This window comes from Bufo bufo, chromosome 1 (assembly GCF_905171765.1).
Source record: "Bufo bufo chromosome 1, aBufBuf1.1, whole genome shotgun sequence".
NCBI classification, from domain to species: domain Eukaryota; kingdom Metazoa; phylum Chordata; class Amphibia; order Anura; family Bufonidae; genus Bufo; species Bufo bufo.
In genome coordinates this window covers 815,979,762-816,000,835 of record NC_053389.1, presented here as the reverse complement: position 1 = coordinate 816,000,835, position 21,074 = coordinate 815,979,762, and the positions used below count along the sequence as shown (strand labels likewise).

The 21,074-nt window shown below is 43.3% G+C and overlaps 1 protein-coding gene across 1 annotated transcript in view; it reads left to right on the top strand.

Moving 5' to 3' along the window:
• LOC120986622 (dnaJ homolog subfamily C member 3-like) overlaps positions 1 to 18,999 on the top strand; it is a 30,404-nt gene extending 11,405 nt beyond the window's left edge. The window contains exons 8-13 of the mRNA XM_040415282.1: positions 11,224 to 11,343; positions 13,537 to 13,642; positions 13,741 to 13,861; positions 14,046 to 14,178; positions 14,260 to 14,408; positions 18,513 to 18,999. Coding sequence (XP_040271216.1) covers positions 11,224 to 11,343; positions 13,537 to 13,642; positions 13,741 to 13,861; positions 14,046 to 14,178; positions 14,260 to 14,408; positions 18,513 to 18,652 — 769 coding nt within the window. The 3' untranslated portion in view covers positions 18,653 to 18,999. The remainder of the gene's footprint in view (positions 1 to 11,223; positions 11,344 to 13,536; positions 13,643 to 13,740; positions 13,862 to 14,045; positions 14,179 to 14,259; positions 14,409 to 18,512) is intronic.
• The last annotated feature ends 2,075 nt before the right edge of the window (positions 19,000 to 21,074 follow it).

The window sequence follows — 21,074 nt, the reverse complement described above, 5'->3', positions numbered from 1 at the left end:
GTGTGTGTGTGTGTGTATATATACTGTGTGTGTGTGTATATATATATATACTGTGTGTGTGTGTGTGTGTATATATACTGTGTGTGTGTGTGTGTATATATACTGTGTGTGTGTATATATACTGTGTGTGTGTATATATACTGTGTGTGTGTGTGTATATATACTGTGTGTGTGTGTATATATACTGTGTGTGTGTGTGTGTATATATACTGTGTGTGTGTGTATATATACTGTGTGTGTGTGTGTGTGTGTGTATATATACTGTGTGTGTGTGTATATATACTGTGTGTGTGTGTGTGTATATATACTGTGTGTGTGTGTGTGTATATATACTGTGTGTGTGTGTGTGTATATATACTGTGTGTGTGTGTGTGTATATATACTGTGTGTGTGTGTGTATATATACTGTGTGTGTGTATATATACTGTGTGTGTGTATATATACTGTGTGTGTGTGTATATATACTGTGTGTGTGTATATATACTGTGTGTGTGTATATATACTGTGTGTGTGTGTGTATATATACTGTGTGTGTGTATATATACTGTGTGTGTGTGTGTATATATACTGTGTGTGTGTGTATATATACTGTGTGTGTGTGTGTGTATATATACTGTGTGTGTGTGTGTGTATATATACTGTGTGTGTGTGTATATATACTGTGTGTGTGTGTGTGTATATATACTGTGTGTGTGTGTGTGTATATATACTGTGTGTGTGTGTGTGTGTATATATACTGTGTGTGTGTGTGTATATATACTGTGTGTGTGTGTGTATATATACTGTGTGTGTGTGTATATATACTGTGTGTGTGTGTGTATATATACTGTGTGTGTGTGTGTGTATATATACTGTGTGTGTGTATATATACTGTGTGTGTGTATACTCTGTGTGTGTGTATATATACTGTGTGTGTATATATACTGTGTGTGTGTGTATATATACTGTGTGTGTGTATATATACTGTGTGTGTGTGTGTGTGTATATATACTGTGTGTGTGTGTGTATATATACTGTGTGTGTGTATACTCTGTGTGTGTGTGTGTGTGTGTGTGTATATATACTGTATATGGATGGAGCTGCTGGGAGACGTCAGGACTGTTTACAAACCCTTGTTATAGATAAGAGACTAGCAGAAGCAGCGGCGGACTGACAACTCATGGGGCCCCCGGGCAATAGGAGATTATGGGGCCACTGTGTCCCGCCCACCCTCAAGTCACACCCACACACAGCCCCACCCACACATTGCACCGCCCACATCACCTACACTTGGTACAGAATTTCTCTTTACCATCCCCCCACCTTCTCCAACCACCCAGCACCCACATAAAACAAGTAATATATATAATACAGCTCACAGTGACTTACTGTCAGTACTTACAGTTCTGAAGACTCCAGCGGCTCAGGATCAGTGATCTGGGCTGGACGTGGGCCCCGCTCTGCAGGAAGGAGACCTAGAAGACGCACCTTGGTTTTAGAGGGGGACAATAAGAAAAAAATATTTTTAATTACACCTCAGGTCAGACCTCAGCTGGGAGCCCCAATCAGACCTCAGATGAGAGCCCCAATCAGACCTCAGATGAGAGCCCCAATCAGACCTCAGATGAGATCCCCAATCAGACCTCAGATGAGAGCCCCAATCAGACCTCAGATGAGAGCCCCAATCAGACCTCAGATGAGAGCCCCAATCAGACCTCAGATGAGAGCCCCAATCAGACCTCAGATGAGATCCCCAATCAGACCTCAGATGAGAGCCCCAATCAGACCTCAGATGAGAGCCCCAATCAGACCTCAGCTGAGAGCCCCAATCAGACCTCAGATGAGAGCCCCAATCAGACCTCAGCTGGGAGCCCCAATCAGACCTCAGCTGGGAGCCCCAATCAGACCTCAGCTGGGAGCCCCAATCAGACCTCAGCTGAGAGCCCCAATCAGACCTCAGCTGAGAGCCCCAATCAGACCCCCAATGTAAATAAGACCTCAGATGAGAGCCCCATCCCTCTCATCAGCCCCCATTATCAGCCTTATGCCTCTCAGACCCCAGATATGTGGCCCCTCAAATTAGTTATGCCCACAGCCCCCTCACAGTAGTTGTTGCCCCCAGTCTGCAGCTTTATAAAAAAAAAAAAAACAACCCAAAAAAGCCACCTGCTTACCTTCTTTCCTGATGACGCGCTCCCACACTCACATCGCACTGCTGGCTGTGCTGGAGGCCGATTCATGGGCCAGCAGTGCGATGTGCGGCCAGCAGGGGGAGCGCTCAGAAGAACAGTGGAGCAGGGAAAGGAAAGCGCTCCCTGCATCGCTATGGAAACAACAGCCCGGCAGTGACAAGAACTGCCGGGTGCCTCTGTGCCAACACCCCCCCCTCCTCGCCTCATATTATACATGTTTGAGGAGCGCTCTGACGGGAACCGGCATGGTCACTGTACTTCATGCCTGCCCCCGTCAGAGCGCTGAGTGCAAAAGACGGCCCTGACGGGGCCCCCTAGTGGCCCCCTAGTGGCCGCAGGCCCTCAGTCCATGCCCAAGTGGTCATCTACTTCATTTAATGTTTGTTTGTTGTTAAAAGATATAGAAAGTACCACTATAAGGCTCCATTCACACGTCCGTGGTGTGTTGTGGACCTGCAAATTGCGGATCCACAACACACCCGCCCGTCACCCCTATAGAAATGCCTATTCTCGTCCGCAAGCTGCAGACAAGAATAGGACATGTTCTATTTTTTGCGGAGCCGCGGACCTGAAGATTGGGGCCGCGCTTCGCAAATGCGGATGCTGACAGCACACTGTGCGCTGTCAGCATCCATTCCGTCCCCATAGAGAATGAATGGGTCTGCACCCGTTCCACAAAATTGCAGAACGAATGCGGACCCATTTGCGGACGTGTGAATGGAGCCTAACCGTGACATCTACAGTACCCCGCCCCCTTAACAGTGACCTCCACAGCAGCTTCCCCTTTAACAGTGACCTCCACAGTGCCCGCCCCTTTAACAGTGACCTCCATAGCAGCTGCCCCTTTAATATTGGCCCCTGCCCCCTTAACATTGACCTCCACAGTGCCCGCCCCTTTAACAGTGACCTCCACAGCAGCTGCCCCTTTAAGGCCAGGCCTACATGACGACATGTGTCGCGCAACAATTCTTATAATGACAGGCTATGGTGTCGCACTGCGACATACTGTGACGCGACAGTCGCAAAAAAAACCATCCAGACTGGACGCACGTAGCAGTGTAGTTGTGCCCTATGTGTTGTGTGACTTATTGTCGTCGTGTAGCCCTTACCTAAAGCTGACCTACAGCAGTGGAGAAAAATGGCTGGGTTGTTATGGAAACCTGGAGTAAAACTGTGTGTATGTGGAGGCTAAGAGTCTGCGAGCTTCTATTGGCTGATAAGGGACATGTGACCATGTGCATGGCAGTTGGGGGCTTGTATTGGCTAATGCGGGTCATTTTTTGGGAATATCTTATGAACGGTACGTCCTAGAGGTACGTCCTCAGCTGAGACCAGGTCTAAAACCTTCCCGGACGCCTGATGTACAGTGCCTTACAGAAGTATTCACCCCCCTGTGACTTTTTCCGTATTTTGGTGCCTCACAACCTGGAAATAAGATGTTTGTTTGAGGATTTGCATCATGTAATGTACAGAACCTGCTGACAACTGAGAAGAGGGTTGTTTTTTTTTTTTTTATTATTATTTTTTTTTTATTGTGAAACAAACAACAAATAGGACAAAATAACAGAAGAGGTCAATGTGCAGAACTATTCACCCCCTGAAGTCAGTACTTTGTAGAGCCACCTTTTGCGGAAATCACAGCTCCAAGTCTCTTTGGAGAAGTCTCTATGAGCAGTCGCCACATCTGACCGCTGGGGTTGTTGCCCATTCCTCCTTGCAGAACTGCTCCGGCTCCTTCAGGTCGGATGTTTGTGCTTGTGAACAGCAATCTTTACGTCTGATCACAGATTTTCTATTGGATTGAGATCTGGACTGTGACTCGGCCATTCCAACACATTTACATGTTTCCCCTTAAACCAGTCAAGTGTTGCTTTAGCCGTGTGTTTGGGGGCATTTGTCCTGCTGGAAGGTGAACCTCCGTCCTAGCCTCAAATCACGCACAGAGTGGGACAGGTTCTGCTCAAGAATATCCCTGTATTTAGCACCGTCCATCTTTCCCTCCACTCTGACCAGTTTCCCATCCCCCCCCCCAGCACGATGCTGCCACCACCATGTCTCACTGTGGGGATGGTGTTCTTTGGGTGATGTGAGGTGATGGGTTTGCGCCAGACATAGCGTTTTCTTTGATGGCCGAAAAGTTCCATTTTAGTCTCATCAGACTAGAGCACCTTCCTCCATACATTTTGGGAGTCTCCCACAGGCCTTTTCGCAAACTCACAACGCGCCTTTTTGTTTTTAGCTGAAAGTAATGGCTTTATTCTGGCCACGCTGCCATAAAGCCCAACTCTATGGAGCGTACGGCTTATTGTCGTCCTATGTACAGATACTCCAGTCTCTGCTGTGGACTCTGCAGCTCCTCCAGGGTTACCTTAGGTCTCTGTGCTGCCTCTATGATTAATGCCCTCCTTGCCCGGTCCGTGAGTTTTGGTGGGCGGCCGTCTCTTGGCAGGTTTGCTGTTGTGCCATGTCCTTTCCATTTGGTTATGATAGATTTGATAATGCTCCTGGGGATCCTCAAAGATTTGGATATTTTTTTTATAACCTAACCCTGAGTTGTCCTTCTCAACAACATTGTCCCTTACTTGTTTGGAGAGCTCCTCGGTCTTCATGGCAGTGTTTGGTTAGTGACGCCTCTTGCTTAGGTGTTGCAGCCTCTGGTGTGTATATGTAATGACAGATCATGTGACACTTAGATTGCAGACAGGTGACATCATTTCACTAATTATCTGACTTCTGAAGGTAACTGGTTGCACCAGAGCTTTTTATGGGCTTCCTAACAGAGGGGTGGATACATACGCACAGGACAGTGTTCTGTTTTCTATTTCTAAAATATATAATAAAACTATGTATGAAAGTATACGTCCCTAGTAATCAAACAGAACAAATATTGAAGAGGGACGTTAAAAGGGCAAAAATAATAAAAGGTTTATTAGTGCTACAGGGATGGGGGTGAATGCCTACATTAATCATGAGACATAGTAACAAATCCGTCTAACCAGCTAGTACAACCAAAATATTGTTATTCAGGAACCAACCAGACCAGGGTTAATTGGAGGATCACTGTATAGTAGTTAGCGGATAGACGGACTAATATGTTAAAAAATATATATAAATCCACTGCATAGAAACCATTTGTGGTCTATTGAGATTCATGGGGAATGTCACTCAGTGGTAACCTATGCAGACGGACTATGGACAAAATGGTATGGTCACTGAGTTGGTCAAAGTGTGGATGACCTATATAACCATCAGGACCCTACCACATATAGCGCACATCTACCACTAACCAGAGACAGTGGTATCGCTGGGCAGTAAGGGATAGTATGAGGAGCAGTAGTATGTAATACCGTGCCTCCCAATACCTATCTCCGATGTGGAAGTGTATAATCACAGGTGAGAGGCTATTGCTGCCAAGGCGCATGCAGCAAACCGCCCACCCGTGCGAACTGAGCTACGGCTCGGAGCTGTTGCCGTCGGAGTATATGCAGCAAACAACCCGCCCGTATGTGTTGAACTACGGCTCAACGCGTTTCCATGCACTTCATCAGTGCATTTCTTCAGGAGCCAGCGTATCTATAACACATTCGCCTGCCTGAGCCGATACCCTAGTGTGGGAAACGGCGAATAATATGAGGCTAAGTATAGAGTGCCGCCGAGTCCTAGTGTAGATCTCGGTGCACTGTTTTTAACAAACAAAGTCTCGGCATTGTAATGGCCGCAGAGCGGCCACGCCAACACCGTGATTTAAAGGGGCAGTATCCCGCCCCCTGGACACACCTCCTGCCGGCAGCCAATCCACCGCAAGGGTATGCATAATGGGTTGGTTGACTGACAACAACGGAGGAATAAGGATGTGTCCAGGGGGTCAGCGCACAAGCGCTGCAAGGTAAAAATATAAACGGGAAGATCAACGGCGACTTTATATATATGACGAGGTGGCAATGTATAATTTGCAAAACGGTGATCACAAAATAATCAGTAAATAGGTACAGCACTATTAAGAGGGTAGATATATAAAACAAATAGCCACATATGACCTGAGGTGACATATATGTATTGGACAATTAGCCCTATAAGATTGCATATATCACTCATCAAGTTCAAAATGAATAAATATGCATATATACTTGTCACAAAAAATAGCGGATTACAACTCCACTGGTACAGTATGTCCACAGTGAATAATTAAGTAAAATAGTACAACATCCACTATAACTAATACAAATCACAATGACTATTTGTGAAAAAGGTCTAAACAGGAGTAACCATAGCATAAAATTCACAGGAGGACAAAGAATGATCACAGTAAACCACAATGGAGCCCAGAACTATTATAAAAATGGGACAAAGGAAATTGCATCATTTAACCCATTGGGTTTAGTGGTCCCCAGTCTAAAGATCCATTGAGCCTCCTTTTGTAGGAGGATACGATCTAAATCTCCTCCTCGCGGAGTTCTCTTGACCATATCAATGCCCTGAAATTTAATGACTGAAGCCTGGCCACTGTGGAACTCATCCACATGACGAGCGATAGGAGTATCTTGAGAGTTGTTAATATCTGATACGTGTTCCCCAATCCGCCGTCTAAGCTCGCGTATCGTTTTACCGACATATTTTACGCCACATCTGCAAGTCATTAAATAGACCACACCGGTGGATTTACAATTCACAAAGGGTCTAATGAAATATGTTCTGTCAGAGGTAGAGCTGGTGAATGATTTGTTTTTATTGATGTAACCACAGAACTTGCAATTTCCACATGGGAAAGTACCTGAGATGGATTTATGTAGCCAGGTATGTTGTCTGGGACTCTGGTACAAGCTATGAACCAAGATATCCCGCAAGTTCTGACTCCGGCGGAAAGTAATTGCTGGTTTCTCAGGAATAAGATGGCCTATATCCGAGTCAGATCTAAGAATATCCCAGTATTCCGTTAATACATGACGTACTTGGTCATGTGCACCATCAAACGTTCCAATGATCCGCACATCATCACCCCCTTGCAGTTTTTGTTTTGGGGATAATAGCGAATCCCTATTGAGGCTCAAAGAATGTTGATAGGCCTGTTTGAGTAAGTAGAGCGGATATCCTCGAGATCGAAATCTGTCACGAAGGTCACCCGCAGCCTTTCTGAAATCAGTCAGCTGGGAACAATTCCTACGGGCTCTCAAATATTGCCCCTTAGGAATGCCTCTCTTCAGTGCCTTCGGGTGCCCACTTTCCCATCTTAATAGACTGTTCGTGGCAGTAGATTTTCTATACATACTGGTCACTATGTCACCAGTGGTATTGAGTGCAATGGTTAGATCCAAAAATGAGATCTGCCTCTCATTGATCTCTGAGGTGAAAAATAGACCCAACTCATTGGTATTCAACACCGCCACAAAGTCATGGAACAAACTGGTGCTGGCCCCCCACAGGATCAGCACATCATCGATGTATCTAATCCATAGGGGGACAGCACCAGTAAATTGCTCCATATCCTCTGAGAAAACCAGTTCTCTTTCCCACCAGCCCAGGAAGAGATTCGCAAAAGTAGGGGCACAAGGACTGCCCATAGCGACTCCCCTGAGCTGGTGGAAAATCTTGCCATCAAATAAAAACACATTGCGTGTTAAAATGAATTCCAAAAGCTCCATGATGAATGCATTATGCCCCCTTAGATGTTCGCCCCTTTGTTGCAGAAATGAGAGGACCGCTCTACATCCAAGATGGTGAGGAATGGAACTGTAGAGGGCCTCTACATCTAGGCTGGCTAGCTGTGTACCTTTTTCACAGTGGATGCCATTTAACCTAGCCAGCACATCCATCGTATCTCTCACATAGGAAGGCAGGCTGGTAACAAATGGTCTCAGAATGGCATCCACATATGTACTGATGTTCGCAGTAAGGCTGCCAGTGCCAGACACAATTGGCCTACCTTTCAGGGGATCATATCCCTTGTGAACTTTTGGTAGGCTATAAAAAGTAGCCAAAACTGGATAGTCAGGGAGCATGAAGGCAAATTCGGCTTGATCAATGAATTTGTTACCCAAAGCCCTCAATAAGATTTCACGTAACTCAAGTCTGAAAACCATTGTCGGGTCAGAGGGGAGTTTTCTATATGTGGAGACATCATTGAGAATATTCAAACACATCTCATGGTATTTCTCATGACCTAACACCACTATATTTCTAAGCAATAGTTTTATTTATATATATTTTTCTCATTTCACTTCACCGACTTAGACTATTGTGTTCTGATCCATCAGATAGAATTCAGATTAACAAAACATTGAGCTTGAGGCTGTAATGTAACAAAATACGAAAAAAGTCAGGGGGGGGTGAATACTTTTGCAAGGCACTGTACCTGTGTGCCAAGTTTGGTGAAGATAGGTTCAGTCATTTGGTCGCACATAAAGAACAGACATAATACTTGTGTCCTGTAATGGAAGATGAGTGACTTGATGGATCAGGGTCTCTCCAGAGATAGCCGCTGTCTCTCCTGCAGTTATACGGGGATTAGACTTCCAGTCACAGGGAATAGGGAATAGGTTAATGTATCTTACATTTCCCATTACAGGACACAAGAAGGACGGGCTCATAGTCAGCACATTATCATTGAAGAAATATTTACCTATTGACTCATCATCGCTGTGGATTTATAGATTTACATATTGCCGCTATAAGAACTATAGAAGGAGGAGGAGGAGGACGGGTTCTTTTTATATTTCTGTATTTAAAGGAGGGTCCGGTATTAATCGGTTGTGTAAGCCTATTTATGTAATCCGTTATCAGATAGTAATCCCGGTGTAGAGTATTAATGACTGATATTTGTATCACCATTCTTTAATGGTCATTCTTAGACGGCTAGGGGCCTACATTGGGTTATTACTTGGGGTTTTTATTTAAACTATTTTTATCAAATAAAACGCTCCATTGATTAAAATAATAGAGACTACATTTCCAGGCCACACTAGAGGACGGAGTACCTGCCATTAAAATAATTCCTATTACTTCAGATATATATTCGGCAGTGGGTGCCCCGAGGACAGTGCACCTTACTCCAGAGCCGAGGCAGGTTGAGCCACTGTATTAATATACTAGCACACTGTGATGTCATATGTCTCTGTGTGATGTCACATGTCTCTATATATCGCCTACCCCTTTATGTGATGATGTCACCTGCCTCTGTGTAATGTCACATGTCTCTATATATCACCTACCCCTTTATCTGATGATGTCACCTGCCTCTATGTGATGTCACATGTCGCTATATATCACCTACCCCTTTATCTGATGATGTCACCTGCCTCTGTGTAATGTCACATGTCTCTATATATCACCTACCCCTTTATGTGATGATGTCACCTGCCTCTGTGTGATGTCACATGTCTCTATATATCGCCTACCCCTTTATCTGATGATGTCACCTGCCTCTGTGTGATGTCACATGTCTCTATATATCACCTACCCCTTTATCTGATGATGTCACCTGCCTCTGTGTGATGTCACATGTCTCTTTATATCACCTACCCCTTTATGTGATGATGTCACTGCCTCTGTGTGATGTCACATGTCTCTATATAACCTACCCCTTTATGTGATGATGTCACCTGCCTCTGTGTGATGTCACATGTCTCTATATATCACCTACCCCTTTATGTGATGATGTCACCTGCCTCTGTGTGATGTCACATGTCTCTATATATAACCTACCCCTTTATGTGATGATGTCACCTGCCTCTGTGTGATGTCACATGTCTCTATATATAACCTACCCCTTTATCTGATGATGTCACCTGCCTCTATGTGATGTCACATGTCGCTATATATCACCTACCCCTTTATCTGATGATGTCACCTGCCTCTGTGTGATGTCACATGTCTCTATATATCGCCTACCCCTTTATCTGATGATGTCACCTGCCTCTGTGTGATGTCACATGTCTCTATATATCACCTACCCCTTTATCTGATGATGTCACCTGCCTCTGTGTGATGTCACATGTCTCTATATATCGCCTACCCCTTTATCTGATGATGTCACCTGCCTCTGTGTGATGTCACATGTCTCTATATATCCCCTACCCCTTTATCTGATGATGTCACCTGCCTCTGTGTGATGTCACATGTCTCTATATATCACCTACCCCTTTATGTGATGATGTCACCTGCCTCTGTGTGATGTCACATGTCTCTATATATCACCTTCCCCTTTATGTGATGATGTCACATGTCTCTATATATCACCTTCCCCTTTTTGTGATGATGTCACATGTCTCTATATATCACCTACCCCTTTATGTGATGATGTCACCTGCCTCTGTGTGATGTCACATGTCTCTATATATCACCTTCCCCTTTTTGTGATGATGTCACATGTCTCTATATATCACCTACCCCTTTATGTGATGATGTCACCTGCCTCTGTGTGATGTCACATGTCTCTATATATCACCTTCCCCTTTATGTGATGATGTCACCTGCCTCTGTGTGATGTCACATGTCTCTATATATCACCTTCCCCTTTATGTGATGATGTCACATGTCTCTATATATCACCTTCCCCTTTTTGTGATGATGTCACATGTCTCTATATATCACCTACCCCTTTATGTGATGATGTCACCTGCCTCTGTGTGATGTCACATGTCTCTATATATCACCTTCCCCTTTTTGTGATGATGTCACATGTCTCTATATATCACCTACCCCTTTATGTGATGATGTCACCTGCCTCTGTGTGATGTCACATGTCTCTATATATATCACCTTCCCCTTTATGTGATGATGTCACCTGCCTCTGTGTGATGTCACATGTCTCTATATATCACCTTCCCCTTTATGTGATGATGTCACATGTCTCTATATATCACCTTCCCCTTTTTGTGATGATGTCACATGTCTCTATATATCACCTACCCCTTTATGTGATGATGTCACCTGCCTCTCTGTTTGTTGACCTGTACTATAATGGACGGGTGACCCCAGGACATGGTGATGCTGTGGTCATAGACATGGATGTTGGGAGTTGTCCCCTTCGGCTCACAGTGTGCTCTGTCGTCTGCAGTCAGATCCGGGAATGTCTGAAGCTGGATCAGGACGACAAAGATTGTCACATCCATTATAAACAAGTGAAGAAGCTGTCCAGACAACTGGAGTCCGCCGAGGAACTGATCCGAGGGCAGAGGTAAGCGCCCAGTAATACTGGGGCTCTGAGCTCTGTGTACTGGTTACATAGGGGGCTCTGAGCTCTGTGTACTGGTTACATGGGGGGGGGGGGGGCGGCTCTGTGTACTGGTTACATGGGGGGCTCTGTGTACTGGTTACATGGGGGGGCTCTGTATACTGGTTACATGGGGGGCTCTGTATACTGGCTACATGGGGGGGCTCTGTATACTGGTTACATGGGGGGCTCTGTATACTGGTTACATGGGGGGGCTCTGTATACTGGCTACATGGGGGGGCTCTGTATACTGGTTACATGGGGGGGCTCTGTATACTGGTTACATGGGGGGGCTCTGTATACTGGTTACATGGGGGGGCTCTGTATACTGGTTACATGGGGGGGCTCTGTATACTGGTTACATGGGGGGGCTCTGTATACTGGCTACATGGGGGGGCACTGTATACTGGTTACATGGGGGGGCACTGTATACTGGTTACATGGGGGGCACTGTATACTGGTTACATGGGGGGGCACTGTATACTGGTTACATGGGGGGCACTGTATACTGGTTACATGGGGGGGGCTCTGTATACTGGTTACATGGGGGGGGCTCTGTATACTGGTTACATGGGGGGGCTCTGTATACTGGTTACATGGGGGGGCTCTGTATACTGGTTACATGGGGGGGCTCTGTATACTGGTTACATGGGGGGGGCTCTGTATACTGGTTACATGGAGGGCACTGGGCTCTGTATACTGGTTACAGGGGTGCACTGTATACTGGTTACAGGGGTGCACTGTATACTGGTTACATGGGGGGCACTGTATACTGGTTACATGGGGGGCTCTGTATACTGGTTACATGGGGGGGCTCTGTATACTGGTTACATGGGGGGGCTCTGTATACTGGTTACATGGGGGGGCTCTGTATACTGGTTACATGGGGGGGGGCTCTGTATACTGGTTACATGGAGGGCACTGGGCTCTGTATACTGGTTACAGGGGTGCACTGTATACTGGTTACAGGGGTGCACTGTATACTGGTTACATGGGGGGCTCTGTATACTGGTTACATGGGGGGGCACTGTATACTGGTTACATGGGGGGGCACTGTATACTGGTTACATGGGGGGGCACTGTATACTGGTTACATGGGGGGGCACTGTATACTGGTTACATGGGGGGGCACTGTATACTGGTTACATGGGGGGCACTGTATACTGGTTACATGGGGGGGCACTGTATACTGGTTACATGGGGGGGCACTGTATACTGGTTACATGGGGGGGCTCTGTATACTGGTTACATGGGGGGGCTCTGTATACTGGTTACATGGGGGGGGCTCTGTATACTGGTTACATGGAGGGCACTGGGCTCTGTATACTGGTTACAGGGGTGCACTGTATACTGGTTACAGGGGTGCACTGTATACTGGTTACATGGGGGGGCTCTGTATACTGGTTACATGGAGGGCACTGGGCTCTGTATACTGGTTACATGGGGGGCACTGTATACTGGTTACAGGGGTGCACTGTATACTGGTTACATGGGGGGCTCTGTATACTGGTTACATGGGGGGCTCTGTATACTGGTTACATGGGGGGCTCTGTATACTGGTTACATGGGGGGCACTGTATACTGGTTACATGGGGGGCTCTGTATACTGGTTACATGGGGGGCTCTGTATACTGGTTACATGGGGGGCTCTGTATACTGGTTACATGGGGGGCTCTGTATACTGGTTACATGGGCAATGTATACTGGTTACATGGGGGGCAATGTATACTGGTTACATGGGGGGCAATGTATACTGGTTACATGGGGGGCTCTGTATACTGGTTACATGGGGGGCTCTGTATACTGGTTACATGGGGGGCACTGTATACTGGTTACATGGGGGGCTCTGTATACTGGTTACATGGGGGGCTCTGTATACTGGTTACATGGGGGGCTCTGTATACTGGTTACATGGGGGGCACTGGGCTCTGTATACTGGTTACATGGGGGGCTCTGTATACTGGTTACATGGGGGGCTCTGTATACTGGTTACATGGGGGGCACTGGGCTCTGTATACTGGTTACATGGGGGGCTCTGTGTACTGGTTACATGGGGGGCTCTGAGCTCTGTATACTGGTTACATGGGGGCGTTCCCTGGCTGCTGCCCTCCCCCCACTGTATATCCACATATTCTTTACCCTGGATGTCTTCTGCAGATATGAAGCCGCCGTGGAGAAGTTTGAAGCCGCCATGAAGACTGAGCCCGATGTGGAAATCTACAGTAAAAGAGCTAAAGAGCGGATCTGTCACTGTCTGTCCAAGGTGCGTCTACCGCTCTCCCACCCTACAGACGCCTGAATGTCTCGCCCACGTCCTTCTGATCGTGGGCGATTTAACCCTCTCCTGTTCTTGTCCTCCAGGGTCAGCACACAGAGGCGGCCATAAAGGTGTGTACAGAAGCTCTGCAGAGAGACCCCCACAGTACTCGGGTCCTGAAAGACAGGGCGGAGGTCTACATCCTGAATGAGGAGTATGACAAAGGTCCGTCCATAGACCGGGGGTCTGCACGTGCCTCCATCCGCTGCTCTCTGTTCCTCTCTGCTTCTCTTAACCTCTTCCTTCGCTTCTTTCTTCAAAGTCTTCTCCTCTATGTCCACGTTTCTCATTCCTTCCCAGACTGTCTCTTCCTGTTGGTCACCTGCTGTCACTTCTTCCATTTTCTTAGCGGTTGAAGATTTTCGGCAAGCGAAGGAACTGGATGGAGACAACGAGGAGATAAATCAGGGTCTGGAGAGAGCACAGAAGCTGCTGAAGCAATCCCAGAAAAGAGATTATTACAAAATCCTGGGAGTGAAGAGGTAACTAAGACTAAGGTTTACTGGTGACATTACCAATCACTCGCAGGGCGACATGATGACAGTATGGCTGCTCCCTTATAGAAATGCCAACAAGCAAGAAGTGATCAAAGCCTACAGGAAGCTGGCGCAGCAGTGGCATCCAGACAACTTCCAGTCAGAGGAGGAGAAGAGGGAAGCAGAGAAGAAGTTCATTGACATTGCAGCAGCCAAAGAAGTGTTAACAGACCCAGGTAATTATATGAAAAATATATAATACTGCCTCCTATGTACCAGAATATAACTACTATAATACTGCTCCTATGTACAAGAATATAACTACTATAATACTGCTCCTATGTACAAGAATATAACTACTATAATACTGCTCCTATGTACAGGAATATAACTACTATAATACTACTCCTATGTACAAGAATATAACTACTATAATACTGCTCCTATGTACAAGAATATAACTACTATAATACTGCTCCTATGTACAAGAATATAACTACTATAATACTGCTCCTATGTACAAGAATATAACTACTATAATACTGCTCCTATGTACAAGAATATAACTACTATAATACTGCTCCTATGTACAAGAATATAACTACTATAATACTGCTCCTATGTACAGGAATATAACTACTATAATACTGCTCCTATGTACAAGAATATAACTATTATAATACTGCTCCTATGTACAAGAATATAACTACTATAATACTGCTCCTATGTACAAGAATATAACTACTATAACACTGCCTCCTATGTACAAGAATATAACTACTATAATACCGCCTCATATGTACAAGAATATAACTACTATAATACTGCTCCTATGTACAAGAATATAACTACTATAATACTGCTCCTATGTACAAGAATATAACTACTATAATACTGCTCCTATGTACAGGAATATAACTACTATAATACTGCTCCCATGTACAAGAATATAACTACTATAATACTGCTCCTATGTGCAAGAATATAACTACTATAATACTGCCTCCTATGTGCAAGTATATAACTATAATACTGCTCCTATGTATAAGAATATAACTACTATAATACTGCCCCTATGTACAAGAATATAACTACTATAATACTGCCTCCTATGTACAAGAATATAACTACTATAATACTGCTCCTATGTACAAGAATATAACTACTATAATACTGCTCCTATATACAAGAATATAACTACTATAATACTGCTCCTATGTACAAGAATATAACTACTATAATACTGCTCCTATGTACAAGAATATAACTACTATAATACTGCTCCTATGTACAAGAATATAACTACTATAATACTGCCTCCTATATACAAGAATATAACTACTATAATACTACTCCTATGTACAAGAATATAACTACTATAATACTGCTCCTATGTACAAGAATATAACTACTATAATACTGCTCCTATATACAAGAATATAACTACTATAATACTGCTCCTATGTACAAGAATATAACTACTATAATACTGCTCCTATGTACAAGAATATAACTACTATAATACTGCTCCTATGTACAAGAATATAACTACTATAATACTGCTCCTATGTACAAGAATATAACTACTATAATACTTCCTCCTATGTACAAGAATATAACTACTGTAATACTGCCTCCTATGTACAAGAATATAAATACTATAATACTGCCTCCTATGTACAAGAATATAACTACTATAATACTGCTCCTATGTACAAGAATATAACTACTATAATACTGCCTCCTATGTACAAGAATATAACTACTATAATACTGCCTCCTATGTACAAGAATATAACTACTATAATACTGCCTCCTATGTACAAGAATATAACTACTATAATACTGCCTCCTATGTACAAGAATATAACTACTATAATACTGCTCCTATGTACAAGAATATAACTACTATAATACTGCTCCTATGTACAAGAATATAACTACTATAATACTGCCTCCTATGTACAAGAATATAACTACTATAATACTGCTCCTATGTACAAGAATATAACTACTATAATACTGCTCCTATGTACAAGAATATAACTACTATAATACTGCCCCTATGTACAAGAATATAACTACTATAATACTGCTCCTATGTACAAGAATATAACTACTATAATACTGCTCCTATGTACAAGAATATAACTACTATAATACTGCTTCTATGTACAAGAATATAATTACTATAATACTGCCTCCTATGTACAAGAATATAACTACTATAATACTGCCTCCTATGTACAATAATATAACTACTATAATACTGCCTCCTATGTACAAGAATATAACTACTATAATACTGCTCCTATGTACAAGAATATAACTACTATAATACTGCTCCTATGTATAAGAATATAACTACTATAATACTGCCTCCTATGTACAAGAATATAACGACTATAATACTGCCTCCTATGTACAAGAATATAACTACTATAATACTGCTCCTATGTACAAGAATATAACTACTATAATACTGCTCCTATGTGCAAGAATATAACTACTATAATACTGCTCCTATGTACAAGAATATAACTACTATAATACTGCTCCTATGTACAAGAATATAACTACTATAATACTGCTCCTATGTACAAGAATATAACTACTATAATACTGCTCCTATGTACAAGAATATAACTACTATAATACTGGTCCTATGTACAAGAATATAACTACTATAATACTGCCTCCTATGTACAAGAATATAACTACTATAATACTGCCTCCTATGTACAAGAATATAACTACTATAATACTGCCTCCTATGTACAAGAATATAACTACTATAATACTGCCTCCTATGTACAAGAATATAACTACTATAATACTGCCTCCTATGTACAAGAATATAACTACTATAATACTGCTCCTATGTACAAGAATATAACTACTATAATACTGCCTCCTATGTACAATAATATAACGACTATAATACTGCCTCCTATGTACAAGAATATAACTACTATAATACTGCTCCTATGTACAAGAATATAACTACTATAATACTGCTCCTATGTGCAAGAATATAACTACTATAATACTGCTCCTATGTACAAGAATATAACTACTATAATACTGCTCCTATGTACAAGAATATAACTACTATAATACTGCTCCTATGTACAAGAATATAACTACTATAATACTGCTCCTATGTACAAGAATATAACTACTATAATACTGGTCCTATGTACAAGAATATAACTACTATAATACTGGTCCTATGTACAAGAATATAACTACTATAATACTGCCTCCTATGTACAAGAATATAACTACTATAATACTGCCTCCTATGTACAAGAATATAACTACTATAATACTGCCTCCTATGTACAAGAATATAACTACTATAATACTGCTCCTATGTACAAGAATATAACTACTATAATACTGCCTCCTATGTACAATAATATAACTACTATAATACTGCTCCTATGTACAAGAATATAACTAATATAATACTGCTCCTATGTACAAGAATATAACTAATATAATACTGCTCCTATGTACAAGAATATAACTACTATAATACTGCTCCTATGTACAAGAATATAACTACTATAATACTGCTCCTATGTACAAGAATATAACTAATATAATACTGCTCCTATGTACAAGAATATAACTACTATAATACTGCCTCCTATGTACAAGAATATAACTACTATAATACTGCTCCTATGTACAAGAATATAACTACTATAATACTGCTCCTATGTACAAGAATATAACTAATATAATACTGCTCCTATGTACAAGAATATAACTACTATAATACTGCCTCCTATGTACAAGAATATAACTACTATAATACTGCTCCTATGTACAAGAATATAACTACTATAATACTGCTCCTATGTACAAGAATATAACTACTATAATACTGCTCCTATGTACAGGAATATAACTACTATAATACTACCTCCTATGTACAAGAATATAACTACTATAATACTGCCTCCTATGTACAAGAATATAACTACTATAATACTGCTCCCTATGTACAAGAATATAACTACTATAATACTGCTCCTATGTACAAGAATATAACTACTATAATACTGCCTCCTATGTACAAGAATATAACTACTATAATACTGCTCCTATGTACTAGAATATAACTACTATAATACTGCCTCCTATGTACAAGAATATAACTACTATAATACTGCTCCTTTGTACAAGAATATAACTACTATAATACTGCCTCCTATGTACAAGAATATAACTACTATAATACTGCTCCTATGTACAAGAATATAACTACTATAATACTGCTCCTATAGATGAGAATATTACTTGTATTTAACCCTTCCTGCTTTTTTCAGAAATGCGGCAGAAGGTGGACGCTGGAGAAGATCCGCTGGATCCTGAGAATCAGCAGGGCTCCGGACACCACCAGCAATGGCCTTTCGAATTTAACCCCTTCAGCTCAGGAAACTTTCACTTCAAATTTAACTTTAACTGAGCCCTTCGGGGTCCTGGCGGTGGCTGCTGGGAGACTGAAGCACACTCCACCTGCGGCCGTCCTGTAAGGACCTCATTCCTCATCTGGACAGTTCGTGGCCGCAGGGCTGGCATTACGTTTTTTTGCCTCCATATTCGACCTCGGTGCTGTTTACGTCTTTGGATCAAGTCGGTTGTTCCTCTTGGACATTGAGCAGAGCGGCGGCCGTTCATGGACTCAGGATGGACTGTCGGTGTGAACGGGAGCCGCTCGTGTCCTCTGGATGGTGGAGGTGTAGAGGAAACATCTGCCGGGGTGAGGGGAAGGGGGGGAGATGTATAATAAAATACCTATGATTTTAGTTTTAACGTCTTACCGCTTATTCTCACCGTGTATAGCTGTCTGCCATTTCATCGCAGCAGCACAGAGTATTTCAGAAGTATTTTTATTATTTATTTTAGTTCTGGGTGCAAAATGCATGTTTTCATTCACTTACAGCAAGCAGAGATCCTGATGAAGTGACACAAAATGCATCCTTGTACTAAGATCAAGTTTTGTTATAAAAAAAAAAAAAGAATCCCAGGCGAGCGCTTTGAAACTGTATCTTCACAGGCTCCCCCTGCTGGCCATGGCTGGTAATGTGCAGGTGGCAGTTTTATAGTGGCCTGTGTAGGACATGTATAGAGCGGCACCTGCTGACTGGTTCCCTGCAGGCCAAGTGACCGTGTGCCAGCATGTGCTGGACATTCTGTGACCCGTTTGGCTTTGTGATGTCATCACCGTCTGGATATTGTCCCATCAGAAGCCTCAGCACCATGTAGGATGGCGCTAGAGTCACACACCCAGCTTATTACATGGAGGAGAGGTGAGAGCACCCTGACGTGGCATCTGTACCCCTCATGTACAGTGGTCATCGAGCCTCACCAAAAAATATCTCCTGCTGAGCAGCATTGATGGCGGTGTATAGCGCGCAGCATCGGGGTAGGTAAACCTGGTGAGTCACCGCCGGTGTGCCGCTACCTGCTGCAGGAGCAAGTATTATACAACACTTCAGATTAGGGTGAAGTGGTCAGTGACCATCCAGACAAGGGGTCCGCAACCTTCAGCACTCCAGCTGTTGTCAAACTACAATTTCCAGCATAAGGGTTCTGAGAAGAGCAGAGCAAGTATGCATGCTGGGAGTTGTAGTTTCACAATGGTTGGAGTGCCGGAGGTTGCCTATCCCTGATCTAGAACATTAAAACCAGAAGTGGTGACAATGACTCCTTTCAGGGGTGAGATGCATTACACTTCATGTAAGGGTGAAGCGTTCTCCTTGCCTCTTTTATATAAAGATGTTCTGCAGCAGTGTCACAGGGCCCAGTGGCCATAGCCAAATAACCCTTCAAGGTGGGCGCTTAAATACGGCGATCAGTCAAAGTTAACGCCAAAAGAGGTGAAGAACATCTTGCCTGTCAGGGGTGGGATGGATGAGGTGCTAAGTGACCAGTCTCTTCCTGAAGTCATGCTGAAAAGATTAAAGCGAGCGAAGATATGAGTAGACTCAAGGGCCAAATTGTGATGGTCAAACGAGGGGTTGGAGACATCTCCAAAACATCTGGTCTTGTGCAGTGGTACCTATCAAAAGTGGTCAAAGAAGAACTTGTGATCTGGCAACAGGGTGATGGGTGCCTAAGGCTCATTGATGCGCTTGTGAGGTGAAAGCTAGCCCGCCTGCCATTACAATGCTATGTGGCACCCCAATAATAGCTCCATATAGTACCTAATGGGATTGTCACACTTAAACAACCCCTTAGGGTGAAACACCTGAGAGATCAAGTGATCGCTGAGGGTCTGGCTTCTCTAACCCCTGGTGATCAGCCGGTGGAGCTTACAGGTGGTCGCTTATTTACCCCTGCAATAAATAGGCAAATATTGGCCACCCCAAGTCCTTCAGAAGGGTCAGCTGCTCTTTACAAACCATATAGTTTGGCCTGCGTGAAATCTCCCTTATGGAAATCATCAGAATGGGGTTGTCCTGATGAGAGACCCTCGTGTAATACAACTACAGTCCTTAAGTTACACCGCCATGTAGTGAACACATAGCAGTGCCCAAACTACACTGTGTTGTGTCCAAGTGATGCAATGCAGACACCATGATGCATGTTTGCACCAAGCTTCCAGTGAGTGGGCATAAGGTGGATCTTGAGTGGTGGGAGAAGACTGGTAGCTACCCTTTAATGGGGGGTGAGAGCCCAGAACAATCTGTTTCCAACCAATTGATAGAGAAGTAGGAAAGAACTTGATACTCACTGCTGCCCTGAATGATAAGCTGCCTATTGCTTATTGTCCACTGCATATTTAAGTTGAGGAGCCTAATTGCTGTCAAGGATGTCCTTCAGTAGTCAATGGGGGGTGATCTTGAGGGTCAAGGTGAAGACTATTGCATAACAAAATCCAGTTA